The sequence below is a fragment of the Diadema antillarum genome, unplaced genomic scaffold (genome assembly GCF_040938485.1).
Source record: "Diadema antillarum isolate AM-2024a unplaced genomic scaffold, OU_Dant_1.0 scf00000132, whole genome shotgun sequence".
NCBI classification, from domain to species: domain Eukaryota; kingdom Metazoa; phylum Echinodermata; class Echinoidea; order Diadematoida; family Diadematidae; genus Diadema; species Diadema antillarum.
In genome coordinates, this window is record NW_027271021.1 from 522,929 (window position 1) to 549,238 (window position 26,310).

At 38.3% G+C, this 26,310-nt stretch overlaps 1 protein-coding gene across 2 annotated transcripts in view; it reads right to left on the reverse strand.

Annotated features, from left to right (window-relative positions):
- LOC139720719 (glutamine--fructose-6-phosphate aminotransferase [isomerizing] 2-like) overlaps positions 1 to 22,641 on the reverse strand; it is a 45,141-nt gene extending 22,500 nt beyond the window's left edge. For both annotated transcript variants that reach the window (XM_071632075.1, XM_071632074.1), the window contains exons 1-6: positions 22,517 to 22,641; positions 19,350 to 19,457; positions 13,315 to 13,422; positions 3,199 to 3,324; positions 2,383 to 2,576; positions 735 to 882 (exon numbers count right to left, since the gene is read on the reverse strand). In XM_071632075.1, coding sequence (XP_071488176.1) covers positions 735 to 882; positions 2,383 to 2,576; positions 3,199 to 3,324; positions 13,315 to 13,422; positions 19,350 to 19,457; positions 22,517 to 22,523 — 691 coding nt within the window. In that variant the 5' untranslated portion in view covers positions 22,524 to 22,641. The remainder of the gene's footprint in view (positions 1 to 734; positions 883 to 2,382; positions 2,577 to 3,198; positions 3,325 to 13,314; positions 13,423 to 19,349; positions 19,458 to 22,516) is intronic.
- Positions 22,642 to 26,310: the final 3,669 nt, after the last annotated feature.

Sequence of the window (26,310 nt, forward strand, 5' to 3'; positions counted from 1 at the left end):
AGATAGATAGATAAGATAGATAGATAAGATAGATAGACAGATAGAGAGATACAGTGTAGATATACAGACAGACAGAGGGGAAAAGAGAGGGAAAGAGATGGGGAGAGAGAGAGAAAAAAGCCTTGCAATGCAAAGTTCTATGCCTGCTGTTGGCGGAATGTATACAATTTCTCATTTTCTCTCCTGTCCAAAAAAGGAAAAAAAAAAGTCATCCATCATTGCAAAGGCTTTCAAAACACTACTGCTTATAGTTTGATGAGGACTTTGATTGTTTTGGCAACTCAAACCCTCATATTGGCATTATACCCACCATTTGTAGGGGGCAAATTTGTGGTTTGCCATTTGTCCTTATCAAACAACAATATATAGAAATGTTACATACTAACCATGGATATCACAGCATATGATAATGATACTGATGATTACAATACCAATGATAATTATAGTGATGATATTGAGAGCAATGATAATATACTATTGATACTACCAACATGAGAGAAAATGCCAGCATAAACAACAACACCTGCAACAACACAATCACCTGTAATTAAAGTAATGGGTAAAACATATAAGACGATTTCTGAAACAAGCTATTCTTGATTTATGCAGAGACACGCCAACCACATCTGTGTCATCCACCAACATTCACCCTTTCCTCCCACCCCCCCCCCCCCCACCCCCGGAAATACTTTTGAGGCCACTTTAATACATGCACTCAGCAGCACGCAACCTACCTCTGTTATCCTTGTAGAGAATGGGCACGTAGTTACTGGCCAGCTTTGTCTTCGTCTTGATGCCGATGAGGAGGGGGCTGCCGCGCCTTGTCGCCACGCACTCACCGGGGAAGCGCCAGCTCTTGAATGCCAGGGCAAACGCTCCTTCCTGCCCGGGAGTGATAAAAAACACTGGAAATGTCTCGCCACCAAGTGATGTATGTTTGAGAGTGCACCACATTTCACAAGTCAACAGTTTCTGTCTGAACAAGGCGTTTTATAAGGAGAAACTGTGTGTACACAGGCAACAATCCAAGCTCATGCCAGCAGAATCACGTAATTATGTTTTTGACAAAACCTCAGCAACAATTGTAGCTGCCGCATCAACTGCATAAAACAATTGGCAACACTGCAAATCACTGAACCAGCTCAAAAATATTGAAGCCTCAGCAGTCTAGTTGTTAACTTCTCATCATCCAGACTATATTTTTCATGTTTTTCATAATTCCATACTATACATATATTCTACATGTCATATGCTTGCAAACATGACACATCACAATGACGACATGTAGAAGATAGGCTTTAATGCAGGTGGGGGCATAAAAACATTAGAGTGTGTATACACGTAGACGGACTGATTTAAAATACAGTATGCTAAACGAACACACTACTAAGTATATGAGAAGAAATATACATCAACAGAGTTTACACATACAATTCACGCAGTCATTCGCCATGAGGTTATTTGTTTATTCTGGCAAAACTCAACATCACACCGCATCAATTCTACCTGAAATATTCCTAGTTGCACAAATGATACCCTCTCATACAATGTATTTCATTTTCATGGAAAGAACCTCACAATATTATAGGACACAGAAGGCATGAGGTGTGATCTTCCTTAAAAGGAACATCGCTTAACCCATTGAGTCCTGGGGGAATTTGTCAGCAGAAATCATTATCTTATCATCATCAAGTGGAAACCTTTAAATTTCATTGCACAATCTTATACTAGTTAGAGGATGGTTAGACGGAGCTACAAGAGTGTTGTTATTCATGAAATCTGCACCAAAACAGAAAGAAATTTACAAAAAATTGTCAAGATCAGAAAAACAAACAAACAAACAAACAATTCAAAAGAAATTTGCAAAATCAACAGGCACAAACCACAAGTACTACTTGACCAACTACCAGTACAATACAATATTTCTACATAGCGTTCAACTTGATTTTCAAATATTTCATTAAAATAACTGATGTGAATCTTAGGAAGCGGTTCTAAGCAATAGAAAAAAAAAAACTAAAATCATGATCCGAATTTCTGACAGGGTTGAGTATTTACCTTCCGGCCTCTCCCACCATATTGATATGTCAAAATGTACAAAGAATGTATGAATCTCACTCACAATCCACACTCGATTTTTTTGAAAAAAGATCATCTGGAACCGCCGCCATAACTCTGAACAAAGCACAGATGGCCCACCAAAAAATGAAAAATAAAAAAAAAAAGCTGCATATTTGTGCTCATTGATCTCATTATCAAATATTGATGTTAACATACAGTGATTGTCATTGTCACTAAGTTTTATACATGGCAAACCGTGCAGCCAAAAGGCAGACAGGATTTTGTTGTTGTTGTTGTTGTATGGATTTTATTATTCCTCACCAGCTGTTGGATAACAGATTCCACCAGCTCCCTGAAAGTGATGTTCTCATCATCCCGGTTGTCGTAGAGATACTTGATGAGCTTGGCGATGACCTCCGTGTCGGTGTCGGACTCGAAGACCATGTTCTTGCTCTCCAGGAATTTCTTGATGTCCTTGTAGTTGGTGATGATGCCATTGTGAATCACAACAAACTCTGCGGAAAGGGATATCAAGGGTTTGTTCCACAGTCATGGCAACTGAACACCATAGTCATGTTTTCAGAGAACATGATCCATTAACTTTGCAACAGTTACTCTCCCCGCGCCCCCCCCCCCCCCACATCATGTAAAGAGTCTCTATAACAAACGACTGTAGCATACAATGTACATGTGACATTCAGCAATTGAGACTAACAGTGTAAAGAATGCACTCTAACAATCTGCTGGTATTTCATACAAGTCCTTGTGACAGTAGTTGAATTCTGCCTGGTGCATAAAAACAAAAACAAAAGACGTCTTGAGGAGGGAAACATATGCTACAAAGGACCAAAAAGAGGGAACCAATATTTTTATGCTGGAGAAATTGAAAGAAGTATATTCATACTAATCTGATAGATGCATCAATGAACAGAAATGGCATTCATGAATAATAAAACTGATCTAAACTCTTCAGTTCTGACTTTACACATACAAATGAGAGCACAACTAAAGCATGTCATGCTTTTTATATTTTAAATGTATGGGTCAGCAAACTTTACTTGACCACACAGACCAGTGACATATGTCCTGGACAAGTCCATCTGACTGCAAGCACACAGGATTTGTCTCCTGACTCACCGTTGTTCTCGTCTGAGCGCTGGGGATGGCTGTTGACAGCATTGGGCACACCGTGGGTAGCCCAGCGGGTGTGTGCGATGCCACAGTGGGTTTCGTACTCCACATCAAAGTCCAGGTCCTCTTGGGCTGTGACAAGGATGAGATTCACATAAATATATTATGTATGTTTAAAGAGTGGTTAGTCTTTCCCTGACATCACCTCTGATTTGATCTGATCAGATTTGATTTTGTTTTATGTGGCCACTGAGGAAGCATTGAATGCTTATAAGCAACCACCATGGACCGATGGCTTTGAGTCCTGTTTAACCCTTTCTGTGCCAATAAGTCAAATGGGCACAAATTTCACACACATTATACATTGTGCACTATGAACAGGGAATCAATGAGACATGCAGAGGGTTAAAGGACTAGGCAAAGAGGATACAGTGTCTTGCCCCAAGCACAACAGCTGCAGCTAAGGGACTCGAACCAGGGATATCATGATTAACACAATGTAAAGACCGCCACACACTGTACGACTTTTGGTCTTTGGATCTGAAACAAATCAGAATAGCCTCTGAATAAACACGCTTGTTCATTGAATTTCAGATCCAAAGTCAGTCATGTGACCGCAAGTAGTACAGTGTGCGGTGGCCTTTAAGTCATCTGCACGTCTTATCCCCCGAGCTTCAACAGCTCCTCTAACACTAGAGTCTGACTGGAAAATCCTTGGAATTAGTCGACAGGCCTACTGTAAAACACAATATTTTCGCGGCATGAAATTTTTGTGAGGCAATGGGCTTTTCCGCGGCATGAAATATTCGCGAGTTGCCTCTAACATTCAACGCATATAATGTAGACAAGAACTTTCACATGCATCTTAATTTTGTAAATCTTTGCTCTTGCAAAATTCGCGAAATTAAAATGCATGTGAACATTCCTCGTTTTACAGTAGTTGCTTCAGTCAATATGACTTGACCTGTGCCAGTCAATATATTACAAAATAATACATGGGGCTAGCAGCCATTAACTCTACAAAAGTGTTTACAGACAGGGAAAGTGGTTTATGCATTTCTCAAGCTGTCACATGCAGGATATTTCAACGACATGCAAACAGTTCATTCATTCACTGTCTGATTAATGATGAGTTCACTGTACATTGTACACATGTAACAAACCTGAAACTACACTTCCACTTTTATGTGAATATATGACACAGTGTTATTTCTTTTGCGTTTGTGTTCTCTTACTTCTTTAAAAAAAAAACTAGAAATGTCGCTATGGCGACTGGTATGCCTCCGCCATAATGCATGATTCTCTTAATAGGTCTAGATAGTACATGTGGACAATGTGTAATTACATTTTCAAAAAATTGGCAAAATATTAAAATGACAAGTTTGTCACAAATGTGTTGAATGTTCACCTTCCTTGACCTAGGTTTAATTGGATGAATAGGAGAGCATGTATTTGGGATTTAAGAACTTTAACTTGACTTTGACCCATTCATACGTTTATGCATTGAGTAATTTTCAAGGTATGGAGAAAAAGTGCAATTTCTGTATTGAATAGTAAATTGTTACCATTTTCATCTGGCCTTTGACCCTAAAATTCATAAGATAATCACTGTCAGGCAGAACATGCATAAATATGTAGTACGTTTCAAGATAACTTGAGCCACTTCCGAGATATGGAGGAAAAACTTAGTTCAGCACTTTCACTTGATCTTTGACCTTTTGACCTTTGAGGCAAAAACAAAAGAAAAACAAAACTTTCCAGAGAATCTCTATTAGGTTATACATGCATACACCAAGTGTAAAAAAAAATAATCCTGCTGGCATTGCATAAACATGAGGGAAATAGCAAAATCTTGAAGTGTTGCCCTTGACCTTTGACCCCTGACCTTTGACCCCATGAACCCTAAATTCTCTAGATAATCACTGCCAGTCAGTGCATGTATATATACTATGTTCCATGAAGATACCTTGAACAATTTCCAAGGTACAGAGAAAAAAGGTGAAGTTTTAATATTTTTCTTGACCTTTTGACCTTTGACCTTTGACCTCATGACCCAAACTTTCACCAGAGAATCTAAATCGGGTAATACATGTATACACTAAGTTTCAAGAAAATATCTTCAGGCATTGCATAGATATGATGGAAATAGTGAAATTTTATGTATTTGACCTTGACCTTTTGACCTTTGACCTTGAGCATGTGCACCCAAAAGTTGATAGGCACAACTTCACCCCCTAATACACATACATGCCAAGTTTCATTAGGATACCTCAAAAGGTTTTGATAGTTACCCTGTCCACAAAATTCATTACGGACGGACGGAAGGACGGACGGACGGAAGGACGGACGGACGGACGGACGGACAACCCGAAAACATAATGCCTCCGGCACCACTTCGTGGCGGAGGCATAAAAAAAATGGGATGCCAGCAAGAGAGGTGTATTTGGACGGGTACGAACATTTTCCACATGAAACATTACTCAAAACATTTGTAAGGGATGTTTTGTTCTTCCTTACCAAAGAGAGGGGAACTGTTGTTGAGGAAAACTGAACTACAATGTACACCATGAGTGAGAAAAAAAGTGTCGCATATTAAAATGGCATATTGGTGCAAATACACCAGGAAAATACAACTCCTGTGACGCATTTTACCAGGGACTCACATTCTTGTTTACTTTGATACTACTTTGTGCTGTTGATCTCCTTTCTGTTTTTGGGTTAATTGCACTGGAATGAAAAGATTGTCTCACAGCATCTTGATTTTTCCTTTTATCCAATTTCCCCCTTAGACATATGGCACATTTTTCCTTTAGAATAAATATTCACGGGGGACAGCAGAAGGTAAACAATGATGAATGGACGAAACAGCAATCAGGCTTTGCATGACTTATCTCTTGTGGGCTAGCATTGTGGATACATTTATAGCATTTTAAGCATGGGTGTTTTTTTTGTCTGTTCCTTTAGCGAATACTCAAGTAAGATTTAAGGAATTGTTTACCATTGGGAGCAGTGATTTAAAATATGTTCGAGTTATCACATGTGATGCATTAACATGAACAGTATCATGAACTACAGTTGTACTAACCCGTCAGCAAGTACACAATTGTTACAACGTACCTTTATTTTTTTATTCTTCCTTTTGACTGATCAATTCTGTGGTCATAACATGTCAATGAAATTTGGATGGTGCTGAAATCAAACTAAAAGCAATTTTTGCCATGTGCACTTAAAACATTCATGGATGAATCCTGAATAGTGGAAAAAGAACAATCAGACCTGTTTATTTGAATTACAATGTACAGGTAGTTATAAATTTGAAAGAAACTCCATAAACTGGGAAAAAAAAGTGTCAAGTACTTCATCCTGATTACCACTTAATGACTAAATACTTGACAGCAGTTGCCATGGCTATGGTTGTATTTGTAAACAGCACATATTATACCCCATGGGTAAATAGGTCAGAACTACAATTGGGACGGAAGTTTTTTTTTCACAGGTGTACACGTGGCAGCAGCTTTTCCTGTGCGGTGATTTACAATTGTATGAAAGGCAAAGAATTCGGGTACGGCCTTGCCCTTGCCTTCATATATCAAGCCTCTCAAAACAGTCAATTTGACTCTGTGCTTCACACCTCTAATTAATCTGGCAAACTGCCTCCTTCTGGCCACGTTACACTTTAGGTCAGGAGCAGCACAATCAGTTGTTTGCATGCTATGTTTGATCATACACTTATGTCTACAAGTACATGATGGAATCATGGGACTGTATGCTTGCCTGTGACTGTTTGCGGTGGTGGTGGTTTCAGGGAGGGGGTGGCTTAGGGAGGGGATGGGGTTTAGGGAGGGGATGGGGATTAGGGAGGGGATGGGGATTTGGGAGGGGATGGGGATTAGGAAGGGGATGGGGTGGGGAGAGAGCAGGGAGACAGGCGAAGGGGAATGGGGACCTCTACAGGATGACATATTCTCACTATTTCCTTTTTTTTAAGAGTTAATGGTACAAATCCACCGCAGCCACAACCAGATGGTTCTATTGACAGTTTGCAGTAGGTAGTAAAATCAGCACAACAAATATCACTTGGGTTTTTGTTTTTTTATAAATGACCTGCTCCCCAAATGCAACATGCTCAGGTATTGATGCAGTGATTACATAATGCTTTTATACCCATAAATATATTGATGTACACAGTGATATATGCTCTTAAGCATACACTGATGCCCTGACTATACAGCACAACTGAACAATCGCAAGTTCCAGATGTTTGATCATGATTGGCTGATAGCTCTGTCATGTTCAATGTTTTCTCCATAATTTTTCCATCTTATTCTACTGTTTCAACGTGTGTAAATATGTATGTGTGTGTGTGTGTGTGTGTGTGTTCACCTTGACCAGTGGTAAATCTTACCATCCTAAGGTAACACATATGATTTTATAAATATGTTTGTTCTGAAGACAGGGCTAAATTTTCCTAAGTGAATATGTCGCTTAAACATCAGTGGTGAAAGTTTGAAAGACTACAGTTGTACCCACATACAGAGGGGGAAGTGTACCCTTATCACTAGACAATGGGTTTAAAGAAAAATGGGCAACATGAAAACATGTGTGGCTGAATGAGTCAAGAGTAGATGTCTGTGCATAATATTGTTATCTGTATGATGTATGAATGCCTTAGTTGCTTTTTTTTTTTTTCAAATAGAGCACGCTTTAAACAGGTACCATGCCCGAGCCTTTATCATGTTTTTCCTGTTGTTATGAGTGGGAAGGCTGCATGCAACCTGTGAACTACAAAACATGCCAACATAATTGGCAGTAAAATGTACCATGCGCAGAACACATTTTAAATTTCAAATTGATCCCCATAATCTCAATGAAAAATTATTTAAACACATTCCAAAGTTTCTTGAAAATGATGCAGTCATCACACTTATCTTGGGCTTTAATCACAGTTTTCCCACACTATATGCGGTAGATGCATACAGTGTAAATAATTTATACCACTTTCACAATATAGATTGCACGTTACCTGGGAATGGAGTTACGTACAATGTAATATCTTTGCAGCAAGTGAATACAGTTCTGCATGATTTGTGTTTTTCCATGAATTTAGAGTCAAGTTGCATGAAGAACTTGGTCCTAGGGGATTTCAGGATATTATTACAAAGATATACAAGAATATTCACAAAAAATGGAGGCATAAAAATAAATCGTGAGAAGATAACATCTGGACTGGAAATAGACACGAAACTGTTCCAACAAGAACTGTTGCATACAACATACTGCTCTTGCACATGCAGTAAAACATTAGAGCAATCATGATAATAATGCAATAAGATGCATTCTTATACATCTGTACATAAAAAACATCTCAAATCAAGGAAAAAACAAAAGTATTTTACTGTTAAAAATAGTGAGTAATGGTACAAAAAACGGAATATAATTTCATCATCTTTCAAAATAAAAACAACAACAAACAAACTCAGATTCTGGGGTGGAGGGATGAAATTAAAATCGAGGAATATTACATTTACACTGTACAATTTGTACATATAGGAATTGTAGCCTTTACAAGGAAGTATTATGAGTCTCCACATACAGTTTACTTTATAGCAGTACTTAGTACACCTTGTATGGCATTAACCTACTGGTCACCATTCAATTTCACAGAAGTTGGTATTTCCTGCGAATATGCATGATTCAGATCATATTTCCACTATGACCATAGTCACTTTCACTTGGTTAAAAAGTTCTGTTACATGAAAAAAAAGGAAAAGAAAAAGAAAAGAATCTCCAATATTGACCACATGGATCTTCCTTCACGATCACATCATCCTTCACGATCACATCATCAGATTCAGGCAAACATACTTCATGGGAAGGGTAAGTCATGGAATGCATACAACTTACAGTGTACAATTCAACAAAATAATCAAAGTACATCGTGCACATGCTCCTATCTTGCATAAGTTTGCAATGTCTAAACCACAGGTTGAAAAAGAATATCATGCATCTTTAAAGACAGCATAAACACTCAAATTTGTTGGCATCAAAGGGGGGGGGGGGGCAAAAATGATAATTGATTGAAACTAAATAGTAATGTCCTAGGTAAAATGTGCACTAAGATGAACAATTTCACATTTTTTCAACGTCTGGTACACCTGTGATTTGTAAATTAAATGCAAGCCATTATGGGCAAGTTGTCACAATTTCAATGGAAAGTTGGATTGGTTATATTCCATTTGGTACCATATGACAGAAAATTGTTTTATGAGATTACAGCAAATCTACACTGGTCATCAATGCAAAACTGATGAGACAAAATGATCTTGTTCTGAGCGTGCAATTGCTACTAGTACACTGTTTCTATTTGTTGTGATCATCAATATGCATACAGTTGCATACTTGGTTATGGGGCACATTGAGATTTGCAATGGTAAAAGTATTTGATTTGGGCTGTTGCTTTTTTTTTCCCCAACAATCTCTCTCCCTTTACATTTCAGTAATATTTTATTTGTAGCATTGCAATAGGAATCACAACAGTATGAGTTGAGTGACTGCTCTAACTTAATTTTCACTGTTTCCATCACTTGAAGCTACAATGTAATCATGAAAGCGTTCTACAAATGTTTAATCTTTCCGCGGCATACTAACGTAGCAGAGGGGGCACCTTCCGGCTTGTGAGGTCAACATTGCACCACTGAAATGAATCATTTGTGGATTTTTAGCACTGGGTGCAACAACTTTTTCAAGATTGAGTCCCCTATCCCCTCCCTCCCCCCGCCACCCCCCTCCTTGATGCGTGACAAACAAGAGCTGTTCCGTTTAACACCGAACAATCTCTTTGATTGATAACGTCATGCTGCATACACTTGCTACCTGCTAGGTTCACGTTAGTCCATTTTTTACACAGTGGCAGTGGAGTGGAAGGGAGAGATGGTTCATGAGAGAGGGAGAGAGCAGAATGGTGTAAATATCATCACAAACGAACATCAATGTATACATATACACAAGACAGATTTGCAGTTTTACAACTTTGTGTGGCAAACAGCTGCATACTTACAGCAGGAAAATGGACCAATTATACATGTATCCATAATATCTTGCAAAGTACTGCTACTGTAACATGACTAATATCTCATGCCTTGACATATATGTGGCCACATATCACAAAACCAACAAAAAGTCACACATCCTGATTTTACATGAGGACTCCAAATAAGTGAAATTGATCAACCTAGTCAACCTTTATTTTTTTACATTTTCTGATGGAGTAATTCTTCTTCCACATAATTCTTATCAAAGTTTGGGATTATAAAACCTACACTGTAATGTCTTTTCAATGCAAGATACACAGTAAAAATTACGACATACTGATTCACTGAGGAACAGGATGACACTTTCATCAAAATCACTCCAGTACTTGATGGGTGAAGACCATCAATGTACAACGTAAATCAATGCCACAGACTCAGTGCTGTTGTCTGGCTAGGCAGGACATGAGGAGAGAATATAAAGTTAAGAAAGTACAATGGCTTTACTTGTTTTGAGTCTGAACTAGGTCAAAGAGCAATGTGGGCAAAAAAGAAGAAGAAAAGGTGGTGTCGATGGCGGGGTCACGTTTATCTTGATGATGATGATGATGATGATGATGTCTCACACTTGGTACTGTAGTAGGTGGCATCCCACATAATCCTTCTACATCTACTACTGGCTTCATGCCTGTATGAAACGTTGTATCGATCTATCCGTCAATTTATGTCATTATCTATTATTCATCCATCTATATACGTTATATCTCTTTATCTTGCCAATCCAGCTATCATCTATCCATCTATCTATCTATCTATCTATCTATCTATCTGGTCTGTCTATCTATCTATCTATCTATAATCTACCTATCTAGATCTATCTATCTATCTCTCTATCTATCTATCTATCTATCTATCTATCTATCTATAATCTACCTATCTAGATCTATCTATCTATCTATCTCATATCTATCTATGTATCTATCAATCTATCTATCTATCAATCTACACAATCATATCACATGATATAAAGTGTCAGAGAGGTGATCACCGTATAATATTTTCCTGCTGGTAGAGTATGTATAATCAACACACTCTCTGTAATCAGCCAACAGCAATAGTGAAATAAAAGATGTTTGAAAAATAAGATTTCATTCCAAATTGCATCATATAAACCTCAAATCCTTACCCATGGATCATTTGTATGTGCACTGTTTGCATTTGAAAAGCAATTGGCAGTTGTGTCCAAACATGTGCACTCAAAGTGGGGCTGAATATACTTTACATTTCAAGTTAGCAACAAAGAAAATTTCATGGCTAATACAGTATGCTGGATTGTCATGTTTTCGATCCAATTTGAGCATTTTGCTGTAATCAAAAGGCATACTGTACTACCACAATACGGCATACTACCACAATACAGTTTAAGTGTTATTCCACTTTCTCTGCAAATTACCAATAACTTATGACAGAAATTGATCCTCTCCTTTGCTACTATGACATGTAACACCCAACAGCTAAATCAGAAACCTCTCTGAGGATTGACTTCATGCCTTCTTCAAATGACAATAGCACCACTATTTCAATCATAAATGGCTTCTAAAGACCATTATCATATCCCCCATAATTAAAAAAAAAAACCAAGACTGGTTTTATTCACTTAAGCCGTTGAAGACAAGTCCAGAGTATACTAGGGCAAGTGTTTAAGGGAAACGTGTGGTGTAGCAAAATCAGCGCGTCCTCAACAGGTTAATGCTAAAGCCAGTGTATGGATGGTGTGTGCGTGGCGGGGAGGGGGGGGGGGGATCCCTGGTTTTAAAAAATAAAATAATTAATCCCCCTTCAGAAGAGAAAGAAAAACAAATGGTGGGTTTCCTCTCCCTCCCCTCACCACCTCCCAAAAAAGGGAAACGGAATGTCTTTAATGAGGCAATGGGCAAGTATACAGCCCCTGAATAACTTATTAATAATTGTTATAAAGAAACAATGGACTCCCATCACTTCTTCGTCCTTAGTGGAGCTATTGCAGATCATTCCATTAATCCTTTCACTACCATTGTCTCACTTTTCTATAGCAACTACATTTTATCATTTTGCCTTCAGGTATGATAGGGACCGACAGGAAGGAGGTAATGGTAGTAGTGGTGGTGGTTGTAAAGGAGTAGGGGAAGGGGGTATTAATTTATCAGTACATACAATAGTTCTGGGGATGACGTTTAATTGAAGGGTGCTAATTGTCTGCGTCTCATTACGCAGAAACTGTTGTTCTTTGGATTACCAGTCTGAAAGGAATGGATGCCACGCAGACTAAATGATCATCCAGAGAGCTGTTAACTTTACAGATAGTCTCTATGAAGTCTCAGTGGCACATTTCTTCATGACACATGATAATATCACCATCATTCCATGAAGTTGAATTATCGCCTATTGAAAGTTGAAGATCTCTTCAAATTTTCTTCTCTTTTTATTCTATTGATTTTCATCCCTTGAAAGTTGAATTTTCTCTATTTAAAGTTGAAGCTATTTCTTCAGTCAAAATAGATTTGTCTCAAGCAAAGGTGACTGTACACTCATACGGATGTGCCACACCTGTGATTGGAATTTGTGGAAAGTGCACACATGATGCAATACTAGCGTACTGTAACATCACCCTCAGTGGTTCACAGGATTGTATGTAATTTTAGTGCTCGGAGTCCCTGCATGACTGTTTAAGCAGCTCCAGGGCTCCATCTCATAAAAGATGTTAGGACTACAACTCTTTCTTGCTACAATACACTGTAGCAACTTCCTGTGGCAACAGCCAATCAGGAAGCTGGATTCCTGTCATTACCTTGACAATTGCCATTCCAGCAAGAGCTGCTATCATAGCAAGTTTTTATGAAATGGGGCCCTGGGGTCATAAAGGGCTACAGTTTGTATGATTCATGTACTACTATTCTAGTTGCAGACCCACCCCCACTCCTGCTTCTGCCAGACAGGACATTTCAAAAGAAAACTTTTTACAATACAAAAAACAAAAAACAAAAAAACAGAAACAAGGCAAATGACTAAGAATGAGCTGTTGACATTTATGAAAGATGAAAATGATGTATCTTACTGAAGATTTCCTCCTCCAGGTTCTTGACCTTTCCCCTCTTCTTGATGATGCGGGTTTGCCTCTGCTCCGTCTTCTCGGGGTCCTCATTCCCACCATCCACTGCAATGCCTACAGATGGGAAGGGAGATAAAAAAAAGAAAGAGATATGAGAGAAAGTAAGAAGGAAGGGGAAGAAAAGAATTAAAGACAGTCAGAAAGGAAGAAAGACAGGGAGATAGACACACGCAGACAGAGAAATATCAGTCAAGAATACTTGTACAGCCGGGAATGCAATGTACACGTATTCAGAATTAAATTGCAGATGCCTCGTACATCAGGCGAATCTAACATACATAGTATGGTATTCAAAGTTACAGAGGCTTTCATCTTTTTATATCCCATGAACCTGCTCAACCTAACTAAAAATGCTGTATCATGGTAACATTTTGAATCTGCAACCATTTTGTAAGGTATTTGCCACAACATCAGGTAAGCTTTGATACTATTTTTCTAGTTTACTGACAATGAGAAAAAAAAAATCAAACAAATAAACAAACCTCACATTCAAGTACCCTCATTGTAGTGGTATGCTTTTTTTTTTCAAAACAACAAAGTTGGAAAAGAATTAAATCTTCTTACGATGCCAACGGTAGCATGTACATATATATCATGCACTTGCCCTCCCTTGTGTAAAATCACATAGCATATGGGTTTATAGATAGGGCATTTTTTACATTTTCTACTGTAGGTCACTCAAATAGCCTTAACCCTTTTGTGCTCAGGCACTCCAATAAACATTTTTGTTTTGTTTTTCATCAGCATTCAGAAATCGATCCAAACTTGACCTAACTGCAAGGTTTGCAAGCCTACTCAGGTGTAAAAATGTGCCTCCGCCCAACACCAAGGCCATGGTGACACAATACTACGATAGCCTAGGGATTACGGGAAATTAGGTTCAATTTCTATTCACTGACATTGAGTTTCCGGATCATCTGCGCCAAAATTAAAGCGTAGAAAGGCATGTGTGCCGATCAGTGAAAAAAGTGCAGTGAGGGTTAAACTACACAGTGTATGGTGTACGGTGTATATAATATATTATTATTAAGTGATTCAATTTCTCCTGTTGGCACAGACTGTGTTGTAAATTATATGGAAGTGGTCTGCAGAAGAAATACAAGTTATAAAGATGCGAAAGCCACCAAGAATTAGAGATTAACCCACATGACTAGTAATAGGTGGGCACACAGAATTAAGTAGGCATGAAGGCAAGAGAATGCAAGAGGAGAATTTGCTGAATATCCTACCATTTTTCCTTCAGCTCTTCATTCACTGCTATTATGATGTCATGTTGCTAAAAGAGTTGCCGAGAATAATCTCTAATGATTCATGTGTTCATCTCTTACAACACAAATGCTCACACTTAAGAAGAAAAAAGAAATAACTTAAACAACCAAAGCACTATGTCTGGCTTATGGTTACCTAATATTATGTCTTTGAAGGAATGAAATGGATTTTCCTGGAACTGTCTGTGCTAACTCAGCAGTTGCACATAATATGTATGTGAAAAACTTGAAAAGGCATTGCAAGTTTAATATGCACAGCTGGTGTCAAATCATCGATCTTGCTTCCACATATAAATTTACTTTATGGATGTGGAGGGAGAATGATAGGCATTGGGCAAAGAACAGGTGCATTTAATTTCCATTAAAGGACTACTTTGATATTTTTTCACTGTAATGCGTCTTCAGTTTTGGTTGAACCGCTTGAAGCAATATTTGCCTAACAGTTGGTGTCAGTGTGCTGTATAATACTGTATACGCCAAATATTTCGCAAGGTTTTTATTTTCGTGAATTTCGCGAGTCAGGTGCTATTCGCAAAATTAAAGACACACGAAAATATTGACTCTGATCCCAATGTGGATGTGACGTACGCGTGTACATTTCTCGTTTCCGTACAAGACTACACAATCACGAATTTAACCACTCCCGAAATTGTCGGGAATTCCCGATTCGCGAAAATTTTGATATATACGATTTTGATATATGGCGTATACAGTACTTGCTTTACTGAACTGAAGAGAAATAATTCGCTGGCTCTATTGTAATATCACTGAGTCATTACTGAAATGATATCCTGTAGTATTGCCAACAATAAGAGCTACCTTTACAGCAGCTACATCATGGCTTCATGTTCAGTGATAATCAATGACTGCTATGGAGGTGTCTTTACCCTAGCCTTCACAAATGCACTGTGCACACTTATTGTCTGTAGTGTCAGTAATATGCACGCACGTTGGAATGCTTTTCATGAATTTGGACGATGCCTTCGATTTGTTGGGCGGGGCATTTCTGCCAAACAGTGAGTATTTAAAAGCTGTCTGTTGGGATTTATGTCTTCAGAGATGCCAAAGGCAGTGTAGACTGCCATTACATCAAACTACTAGAAGTGCGTAAACCAGGCCTGGCGTAAACAGAGTGACTCTTTGAGATCATCAAAACTTTGTGTAAACTTTCTCTTACAATTGTATATTGCTCAATCAAAACATCTACAATTACCTCATACATATAATTCTTTGAAATATCACACTCATTTGAATGGAACCTAGGAGTACCACGGTATATGCCACATTGACAGAATTGATCTGTAAGGTAAATATAAACCATTTGTCAAATCACATCATTACTTCAGAGGGACTCGCAAGAAAATATCCATTACAAAAACAACCCAAACTTGGGTGAATTCTGGAATTATCAAGCAAACAGACGACAAGCCTTAACCTCGAGGTTAGAGCTTGTAGTTAGGGACCGTGAAGACGCACTGGTAGTTAGCTAACCTCCAGGTTAGCTCGATGTTATGAGCCACGAGATATATAATCTCATGGTTAGCGCTCTAACCATGAGCCGCAGGGGGTCCCACTTGTAGTTAAGCACCATGTGGACACAAAAATCAACGTACTCAAAGGGGCAGGAGCTCAACCTCGAGGTTTCCTAAAGATGCGTCGAGTGGTTTCATAACCTCGAGGTTAAGGCCTGTCGTCTCAACGTAACTAGAGTCATTTGCACGGACAGATCGACAGACAAACACAGGAACAGATACTGCTTTCCCTGGCAACATAAACAATGGAGAAACTGTGATCGATGTGGCACAACACATCTGGTGCTACTTGTATGCAGAACTGCATCTGCTTCAATGGCTAGGTGACATTGCATCAGATGCAGAACTGCATCTGCTGCAGTGGCTTGGTGACATTGCATCAGAAAATTCCTCAACAGCTATATCGATGCCTCTACTCAATCACACTTTTCTCATTCAGACTTTGTTTGGATCTACTGATAAGGAGTGTGAGCAATAGCAAATAACCTGAAACCCAGTGGCTTTAACTAGACATATGTGTAGTGTACCTTTATTTGGTATTACAGATCACTTCATACAAATGCGCACCATGTGATCAAAGCAAGTGAGGCTACCACAAGCAAACTTTACTGGACATGGTATACAATTCATTTCAGCATTTTGCAAGTTTGTCTACACTAAAACTTTGGCATGCAATTATGCTTGTACATGTTTATGATGGACAGCCTACATAAAGGTAACTTTTGCGTGTGTTTGAGAGGTATATTTTGTATTCAGCCAATTTTAACAAACCGATCTCATACTTACTATTGATAAACACACACACAACAGTCTGTACACCCAAAATGAAACAACAGTCAATTGTAAACTGTATTTGGCATTTAATTACAATAAAAAAAAATAAATAAAGAATTGCGAAGTCCGAAAAGTGGGCCAAATTCAGGCTGATCACTGATTGGATGTAGAACAGCAGGTAGCTGAACCTCAAGCTATGAATCCCACATCTTTGCACCTGTTCCTAGCTTGATGACAAATCATGATGATAAAGCCTCACTCTCCCCTGCAACATATTGATCTCGACCTACATTGTATAGATTGTCTCGTGTTCAATACTCACACACAGTTTGGTCAAATATGTCATCCAGTAGTTATGAAAAGATATGGTCTGACTGGCAGACACATCATACATGGTCACAGATTCTCTGACATTTTCAAAAACTCCTCTAGACTAGACATTTTATGTTGTGTCCATTGAGATGTACAACAGCAATACTCTTCATTCAAGATTACCACGATATCAAAAGATTTTTTTTTTTTTTTTTTTTTTTTTTTTTACATTGGATAGATTGTAATTAAGTAGTAATCAAACGCAAAACAAAAAAACTGACCAGAAATTAATATTACTTATGAGTGGAAAAATGAGCAAAGAAAATGGGATTCCATCGGGATTCAAACCTGAGACCTCTGGATGCTAGTCCGGTGCTCTACCAACTGAGCAATAAAACACCCTAGTTCAGTGTTCGTCCCAGAAACCCTAAATTCTCAATGCTCGCATGGTCAGAAGCTATAGCAGTGTGTTTTGTGTGTGAAACACACATGCACACACTTGAACCTGACATAAACCCGATGGATAATTAACTGCAAGGGATCACCAAAGTGATGCAGCTTTTTGAGTATGTAACAAATGCAAACAGAAAAAGTGAACAGAAACAAATATTATTTATTATTTCCACTAAGTAGTAATCAGTAAAAATTAGAGCTAAGCAGTAAAATGATATGCCACTTTCACAAAGAACTACTGCTGAAATATTAATATGCCATCTGACTGCAATCAGCACATACAGTGGTAGGAGATTTCCAGTCATGAAGTAGATTTTGGTTTTGATAATATCATTTCAAAAAGTTATACATAATATCCATACTGCTTCTGTGTTTTACTGTTTCAGCCTCCACTCACTGTAATTTTGGAACGTGACAGATTATCAGTACTACAATATGGATTGAACTCTTTGCAAGGTTGGAGTCCTGATTGAAAAAAAAAGAAAAAGAAAAAGAAAAAAAGAAAAAAACAAACAAAAAACCAACCCATGGTAGCATTGTACTCACTGTTCCAAGTCCCCAGCATGGATAGGGTTAAAGGCCTTGAGGACACAACCTCATGACAGGTGAGACAGATGCCACTGTCATTTGTGACCTCTTGCCTCACTAAAACCATGATAAATCAGATCTATGATACAATAGGCCAGAAACTATCTGGTTAACAATGCTGATTTGAAATTGTTGGTATTCTCTGTATGATTAAGCCTTCTATTTAAATCTCTAGATAAGATTTTGAATCATTAGATTTTTCAAAGTGGGTGTTTTTGTGCTTCTGATTTCTTTTGAGACATTTTGTGCGTGTCTAATTGTGTTTTCTCCACTTTCTGCTATGCAAGCTTTTCAAACCAGTCAAATGTGCTTAATGTGAAAATGTGCTTAAAAAGGAGTGCACCAAGCATAGGGACTTCTCAGGATAATCTGATGATCCTTAACAGTGATTGCTACAGAATTTTATGCCCCTTTGTTGTATGGGCATGTGTAAAGGGTATCAAAATAGGCTTAAGGATATTCCTGACCCATGTCCCTTTAACCTGTTGAGGACGAGTCCCGAGTATACTCGGGCAGGTGTCTATGGTAAATGCGTGTTGTAGCAAAATCAAACCATCCTCAACGGGTTAACATCAAAGCCCTTTTACCTCACAGTAAGACCTCCACATGTTGTACAGTTTACTGCCCTTCTTGATTGGTGAGGAACTTCTGATTACGCATATTTTTGTAGCTGAGTTCGAATCTCTTCTTTCAAACTCTAAGCAAACTTCAAAAATTTCTCCAGCAACAAATGTAAACTACATTGTTTGGGCTATAGGGAGCAGTTGATAAAATACAGATCTCTTCAGGAGTAAATTTGCAATTGCAGCAGGCTGTAATATTTGTAGTTACTATGGCAGAAACCAAGACACAACAACTAGGTGCCTATAGATACGTGTACAATTTCCAGTTGCAACTTAAAAACAAAGCAAAACAAAACAACAAACTAAAAGCATTCATGTGATGAACGTCTCGTCCAGATTGGTGATAGGTAATATAGAGGCAATACCACACATCAAGAGAACAGAGCAGTAGAACTTCGCTGTCAAAGTATCAAGGGGCCAGTGAAAATTACCTGCAGAGTCATAGCCTCTGTACTCCAGTCGCTTCAAGCCATTTATTAGTAGTTCCAAGATTGCCTTCCTTTGCTTGGGAACCAAGAAGTTGATGTATGCAAATATACCTGGAATATCAAAGAGACACAATCACATGATGCAGGATAAAACGTACGGGCAAATAAACTCAGAAACCTGACTTTCAACTGCAAAGGAATCATGTTACACATATACCTGACATTAATTTCTTTTTTGACTTTTGAATGATAAACTACATTGTAGACCAATTTCTTTGAAAAATGGGAATTTAAAGAGTAGTTGAACATACAAGAATTGAAAATCATGAGAATAACACCACTATCAAGACATCAAAACCTCATAGGGCCAAGATATGTTTTCTGTGAGTCACTGGTATAAAGCATCAAAACTCTCTCAAGATTTAGCTGATTGTGCTAAGACTTTAAATAACTGATAATTCAAAATGTACACCATACAGTTTTTACATCATTTGAAAGACCACAATTTCCCAGCTCTCATTCTCATCTTAGAAAAACATCTAAGTTTCATTTGTTTCAGGTACATAGCCAGACAATCACTGATTGCATGCAACAATTTGTAGTAGGAGCAGTTACTTGTAGCATTCATACCATACTAATTCTGGGCTCAAAAACTTGAATTCAAACTCCTTGTATGGCCTCTGTCACCCATAATACTGTATAAGCTGTTATTTTCGCAAATTAGAAGGTCACAGACATTTTCGCGAGATGCTGTTTTTGCGAATTGACACCAACGCTATCTTGCATGCATTGTTACTCCAGTGTATGGCGACATTTTCGCCTGTTGTTAATTTCGCGATCCAACTGTGATTCGCGAAATTCGCGAAAATTAAATCCTCGCGATAATGTAATAACCACTTATACAGTAGCATGGTGTGCATGTAATATATTATTCTCCAAAGATTTCTGCTGTTCCTAATAAAGGATTGCTACAAATCCATCGATTGCATTTGTACCTGGGTTACACTGTATGACAGGGAAGGTGGGACTCTTCCCACCTCGCTGGTTATGAGGGACAAAGCTGGTGAAATGTCCTGTGGAAGGATGTGCATCTGCTGTACCAGGCAGGGTTTGGGCTTGAAATCTCCCGTTTACAAGATCAGCCCCAGAGCCTTACTCAAAAATATCACAGTATTCCCACAATCATTTATCAGTGCCGAGCTGATTATGGATAACAGTGTATTACATTAAAATGGATGCGTGCAATCTCTGCCATGAGTATCTAACATTTTGTAGACACTATACCCTGGCATTTAATTATACTGCGGCCAAAATTTGGAGACTCCTCTGACTGTTCCGAAAACCCTTTTGAAAAGCAGTCCGTTGTCCGTTTAATATACGGTTCATGCTATCTGCCTAAAAGCCTGCTCTGACTGGCTCCATATTCATGGAAACTAGTTTCCCTCCAATAAATGACATCAATCTGGGAATGTGCTACACCTAAAAGAATCTAGCTCTACCCTCTAGATCTGACTGGTTGACTGCTCATCAAATGATGTGCAGTTAAAAGTACCATTGTATACGCTTGCCGTTGAGCTGTGCAATTTTGTTCGAGAAAAAAATTCTAAGTCCACAGCTGATGTTGCCAATTGAAAGTGACTACTAAACATATTTCAAACTCATGATCAACTTCTAGATTTATGCACCACTGTACACCTCTGAAGTCACAATGAACATGCCTTTGCTGCTGCACACTCTTAGTTACAGTAAGCTCTGCATGCATTCCATTGAGTCACTAATTTTACCCTCAACAACTTTCTACTGATAATGGCTTTCGCATCTCGGCTGTACAACTGACTGTACAGCGCCACCCATTTGCCTTTCAATAAAAAATGGTTGCCATTTCTGAATTCTGTACTACAAGATATTGCTAGAGATATCTTATTCTAGGCATACTGCTAAATTCAAGAATCAGTGTGGACCACATCCATTGACTTTTGCAGTACCGGTATTGTAGAAATAAAATAGTACAGTAGTGTGTGATCTGTACTGTATGGCTTTATCCTACACAGATCTTCAATTTGCCTCTATGAATAGATCTATAGTATAGGTCTAGGTCTCTATTACTAAACGTTAGACTTCCATCTCACTTCAGAGTATTTCATGAAGGAGTATTAAGTAAATCTGGATCTGAATATAGAGGCTTAAAGCCTGCATTCAGGATCATCCATAGCATAGGTATCTACAGCCACAATTGAAGCACCTCTCTGCTAGCTGCTCTATCATTCACCATGTTCATCTTGTGCGAAATCTCGTATCATTGCCATTCGGCATTCACACCCATTTACATGTCATGACCATCACTATTCACACTTCCTTGTGACGGACCATTCTCATGCATTATAATTTGTAACTGTTCGATTTAATTTATTTCTACTTGTAGAGGGTTAACCCCAGTGCGGGGCGCTGTAACATAGTAACGGTACGTATTGGGGTCGCTGCTGCGGTTACTTGAGTGAGGGTGAGACTGAACATATCACTGTCAGTTCACACCTGTTTCAATAAGTTTAATAAGCAGGATCAGTTGATATTTTTAGATTAATCTGAGCTGTGCCTGTGTAGCAACTAGTGAACAACCAACCCCTGAAATGCAGTGTGGTGATACAGTCAGTGTCATGGGGGTCAGGGACTGTGTGGCCAGTGGCAGTGCAGATGATACAGCCACACCAGCCACAGTCACAGGAGAAGCGACTTTTAACGTCAGTAAAAAACAAAGCAATCCAACATTCAGACTATAGACCTAGTATAAAAAAGTGGGCGGCCAGTGTACCCATGCTCAAAAAATGACAGGTAGCACTGCATGCTGTAGTACAACTGTTGAAAGCATTGACTAATGACTGTTTCTGTTGAGTGTTTCTGTCTCCACTCCTGCATCTGGAATTATAACACAAGCTTCGCGGAGCGGAGTCAACAAACCTGGCAGTCGAGCGGGGAGAACTCCCTGGCGTGCAGACTGCAAGGTACGGTAGCTATCTATCTAGACCGCTACGCGGTGGCATCCAGTTACTAAGAATGTCGAATTGTTTACTACAATATCGCAACAAACTCACAATGTTTTACATTAACAAATCCAAAGTCACATTACAGATTTGCCGAATAAGCCATATATGGGATCTTTATAAGCCACTTACCGCACATTTTGGAGATTAATTTAGCCTAGCTCCTGCCTTTCGTTGATTCTCGACAGCAGACAAGATCGTAAAACGCCGAAAGGGTGATCATGTAAAAAGGACGATCACACACACGCCGATTGTGATAGGATAGCTCTATGCTAGGCCGCGTTATCACCATGCGAAGCGATGTTTTACCGTTGCACCGTGATTCTGTCGAGCAGCTTCATGCGGCGTTCCATAGTTATTCATAAGTGGGTGTGGCTTTGCATGCATTATTAGTCACACCTTCAACGTGCATAACTTACACCTGCAGTGATTGGTTCAACAATGAAGACTGCAGAGTCATCTGGCCAATCGTGTATTATCTAAGGCGACAACACATCATAACGATACTCCTGCGCATAGTACTGGAAATTATGTAGCTCAGGCATACCGACTACGTGGCAAATGGCTAACAAAGTACAAGGTATAATATGCACTTATAACAAACATAAGCTAAAATCAAATTGCTATCACACCAATATCAAAAGATGAAGACTTGGTAGGCCTAACACAAGAACACGATGAAAACGTAGAGCTCTCCGTCAAATTGCAAAGGGGAATTTTTGACAAATAGAAAATTATAAGCACGCATATCTATCAGAGAGATCATCCTCTCCCTCTCCCTCTCTTCTCTCTCTTTGCCATCGCCAAAACTAAACATTGTATCAAAGCTCGCACGAGAAATTATAGACAGTTTTTGAGAAATGATAATCCTTGTGTTTTGGTGGTCTGATAGGGCCAAGTATAGGAGCCAGCAAAAACGGTATCCCTATTAGCCCTCTGGCTGTGTGCCACATTGATTTACAGTCCATGTTTGGTGTGTAAAATTTGTGCACATGCATTTTAACTCACTGGCACAGGAAAAGCCGGGTGATACTTGGTAAGTAGACCCTAATCATGAATACGTACTGACGTATTGTCATGGAAAATCATACTTATGCCTAGATTGAATATCATAATTCAATACGTAGACTTAGTGAACTTAGTCATGGTAGGTGCCTACCGGTAGGCCTTACGTGGTATCTTAATCTCCGGTTAATCATACTGAGTGCCAATATAATGTAGTTGTTATTTTATTTTATTAAATCGTTATATTTCTTAATGATTTTCTTCCTTGATATTCATTAGTCAGAGTAATCTACCAGGTATTTGAAGGACCAAATCATTTCTGCCAAGTTTCATCCACAGTTATCATGTTTATTGTTTTATCTTAATATTTCATCAGATGCTTTGATTTTCTTATATGTGACCCGCTACAACAAAATGATCCTAAAGTCGCTGACGGGTGAGCCGAGAAAATCGAGTTTGAAGTCAGATCACCAAAATCTCTCAAAACGTTTGGATTTCTGTTTTTACATAATTTTGTAGTCTAATGTATCTTCTATCATCTGCCAAAATTTCGAAGCTAAATGATAAAAAGGAAAGGCCTGAAAATAGCATTTTTCTGGGCCATGTTTGGCTCGCCTGTCAGCGACTTTAGGATCATTTTGTTGTAGCGGGTCACATATTTTCTCTTCCTTAATTTCTCGAGCAACCGAATTGCACTGTCGGTATACCAAAAATATGCTTTTGTAACCCGAATGTGCCATAAAAGGAAAAAGTTAGTGTCAAGCCTTGATTGGGCCTATATAATGTTTCAATCTATCTACATGGCTATGTATCTGCACCCCTCCATCCACCCTAGTTCTCTCTCTCTCTTTATATGTATATCATATACAAATATACTATGCGTTGTATTTTATCAAGGACCAATAATGAATAATAATAATAACAATAATAATAATAATAATAATAATAATAATAATTATAATAATGGTAGCTATCTCTTATCAAGCACTTTTACAGAGACCATATCAAAACACTATACAATATGAAATGTATAGTTTGATTAGAATTCAAACAGTTTAGTTTCCTTTTGAAAGTTTCTTCTGAAACACAAGTACAGAATTGTTGTGGTAGAATGTTCCACATAACGGATTCAGCACAGACAATGTGTGTTCGACTCAAATACACTATAAAAGTGTCAATCTAAACGCTAATAGGTTTTATGAATTGTACTACATACCGGCATTCTTTCATCTAAATAACTGATATCTGATATAGCTGACTGTGTATACTTGCATTGTAATTATCAATCACAATTTTAAAAAAGATATCTAAACGTATCATCATAATGCTCCGCCTCTCCACACACACACACGACACAACTATCCTACTATTACGGAAAGGGAGAAATAAGTAATAAATTGAGCATTGATTGTTCAAAGCGCATGTAAACACACACACACACACACACACACACACAAAAGAGACTTGAAACTTGGGGTTCAGTTCAGTTCAGTTCAGTTCAGTTTTTATTTCTGCATTTCAAAATCAATACAAATCAACAAATCAACAAGATACTTACATAGTCATTTACACAGCTAATATTCGTAACGTTTGGATCTTACATACATTTTCTTTTTTTTTTTTCAAGAACGAATATCATATATGAAAGGAAGCAATAGGAAATGATAAAAATGAAATGCAGGGGACCATCATCATAAGCTAAGCTTGACGAGGATGATGGCCCCAGGTAAAGAGATACATAAAGAAAATCTTGCCACTCACTGAGTGGGGGTAATTGTGCAATGGGCTCAACGAAGAGATACATAAAGAAAATCTTGCCACTCACTGAGTGGGAAGTAATTGTGCGAAGGGCGTGCGGTGCAGTGCGGTGTGCATTGTGTTGGGATGAATCTTGGTTTGTACGTTGAGTGTTATTTTGTGTATCAGTGTGATGAGGTGAATGTTACTTCAGTTATGGCCGTGAACTCATTGTTTAGGGTGTTTGTTGACCAGGTGGTATGAATATTTATGTGTCAGAAGTATACTGGATTATGAGGGTGTTTTTTAGTTCTCGTTTGAAAATGTTCAACGACATACGTTGTTTTAAATTAGGGGGTAAAGAATTCCAAATATCTGGTCCATTGTGCTTTAATGATTTTTGAGCTAAAATGATTCTGGGGTTTTCGAGATGGTAATCGGACGACTGACGTGTTGGATATGAATGAACGGTGAAATTTGGAGTGAAGAAGCCATCAAAAATTTTTGGAAGACAATTAAATGTATATTTATACATAAAAACAGCAGTTTGAAAGGTGTGAAGATCCTCAATTTTCAATGTTTTTAGTTGACGAAATAGGGGATTGGATGGGGATAAGTAACGGGAATTGATAATCAAACGTACAGCACGTTTTTGGAGAGTAAAAATTGGATTAATTTTAGTTGAGCCACAGTTTCCCCAAGCGATATTGCAGTATGTGATATGTGGTAAGATCAATGCATTGTATAGAATAGTCAGGGAATTTTGAGAAATGAAGTTTTTCAGTCGATATAAAATTCCTACAGTTCTTGAGACAGACGTGTGGATATTATGAATGTGATCGTTCCAAGTTAAACTCGAGTCAATTGTGATTCCTAAGAATTTAGTAAATCTTACTTCAGTTAAAGATAATCCATCAATATTGATATTATAACTGCTGTTAATGTTCTGTGAAGCAGTAGGTTTGAAACGTATAAAATTTGTTTTAGAGACATTAAGGGATAATTTATTACATATAAACCATCGGGAGACTTTGTCTATTTCCGTGTTCAGAGTATTAAACAGTGTTTCAAGGTTCTCATGGGAGTAAAAAATATTAGTATCATCCGCAAAAAGTATAAATTTAAGAGTTTTTGATGTATTTATTATATCATTAATATATACAAGGAACAGTAGGGGGCCAAGA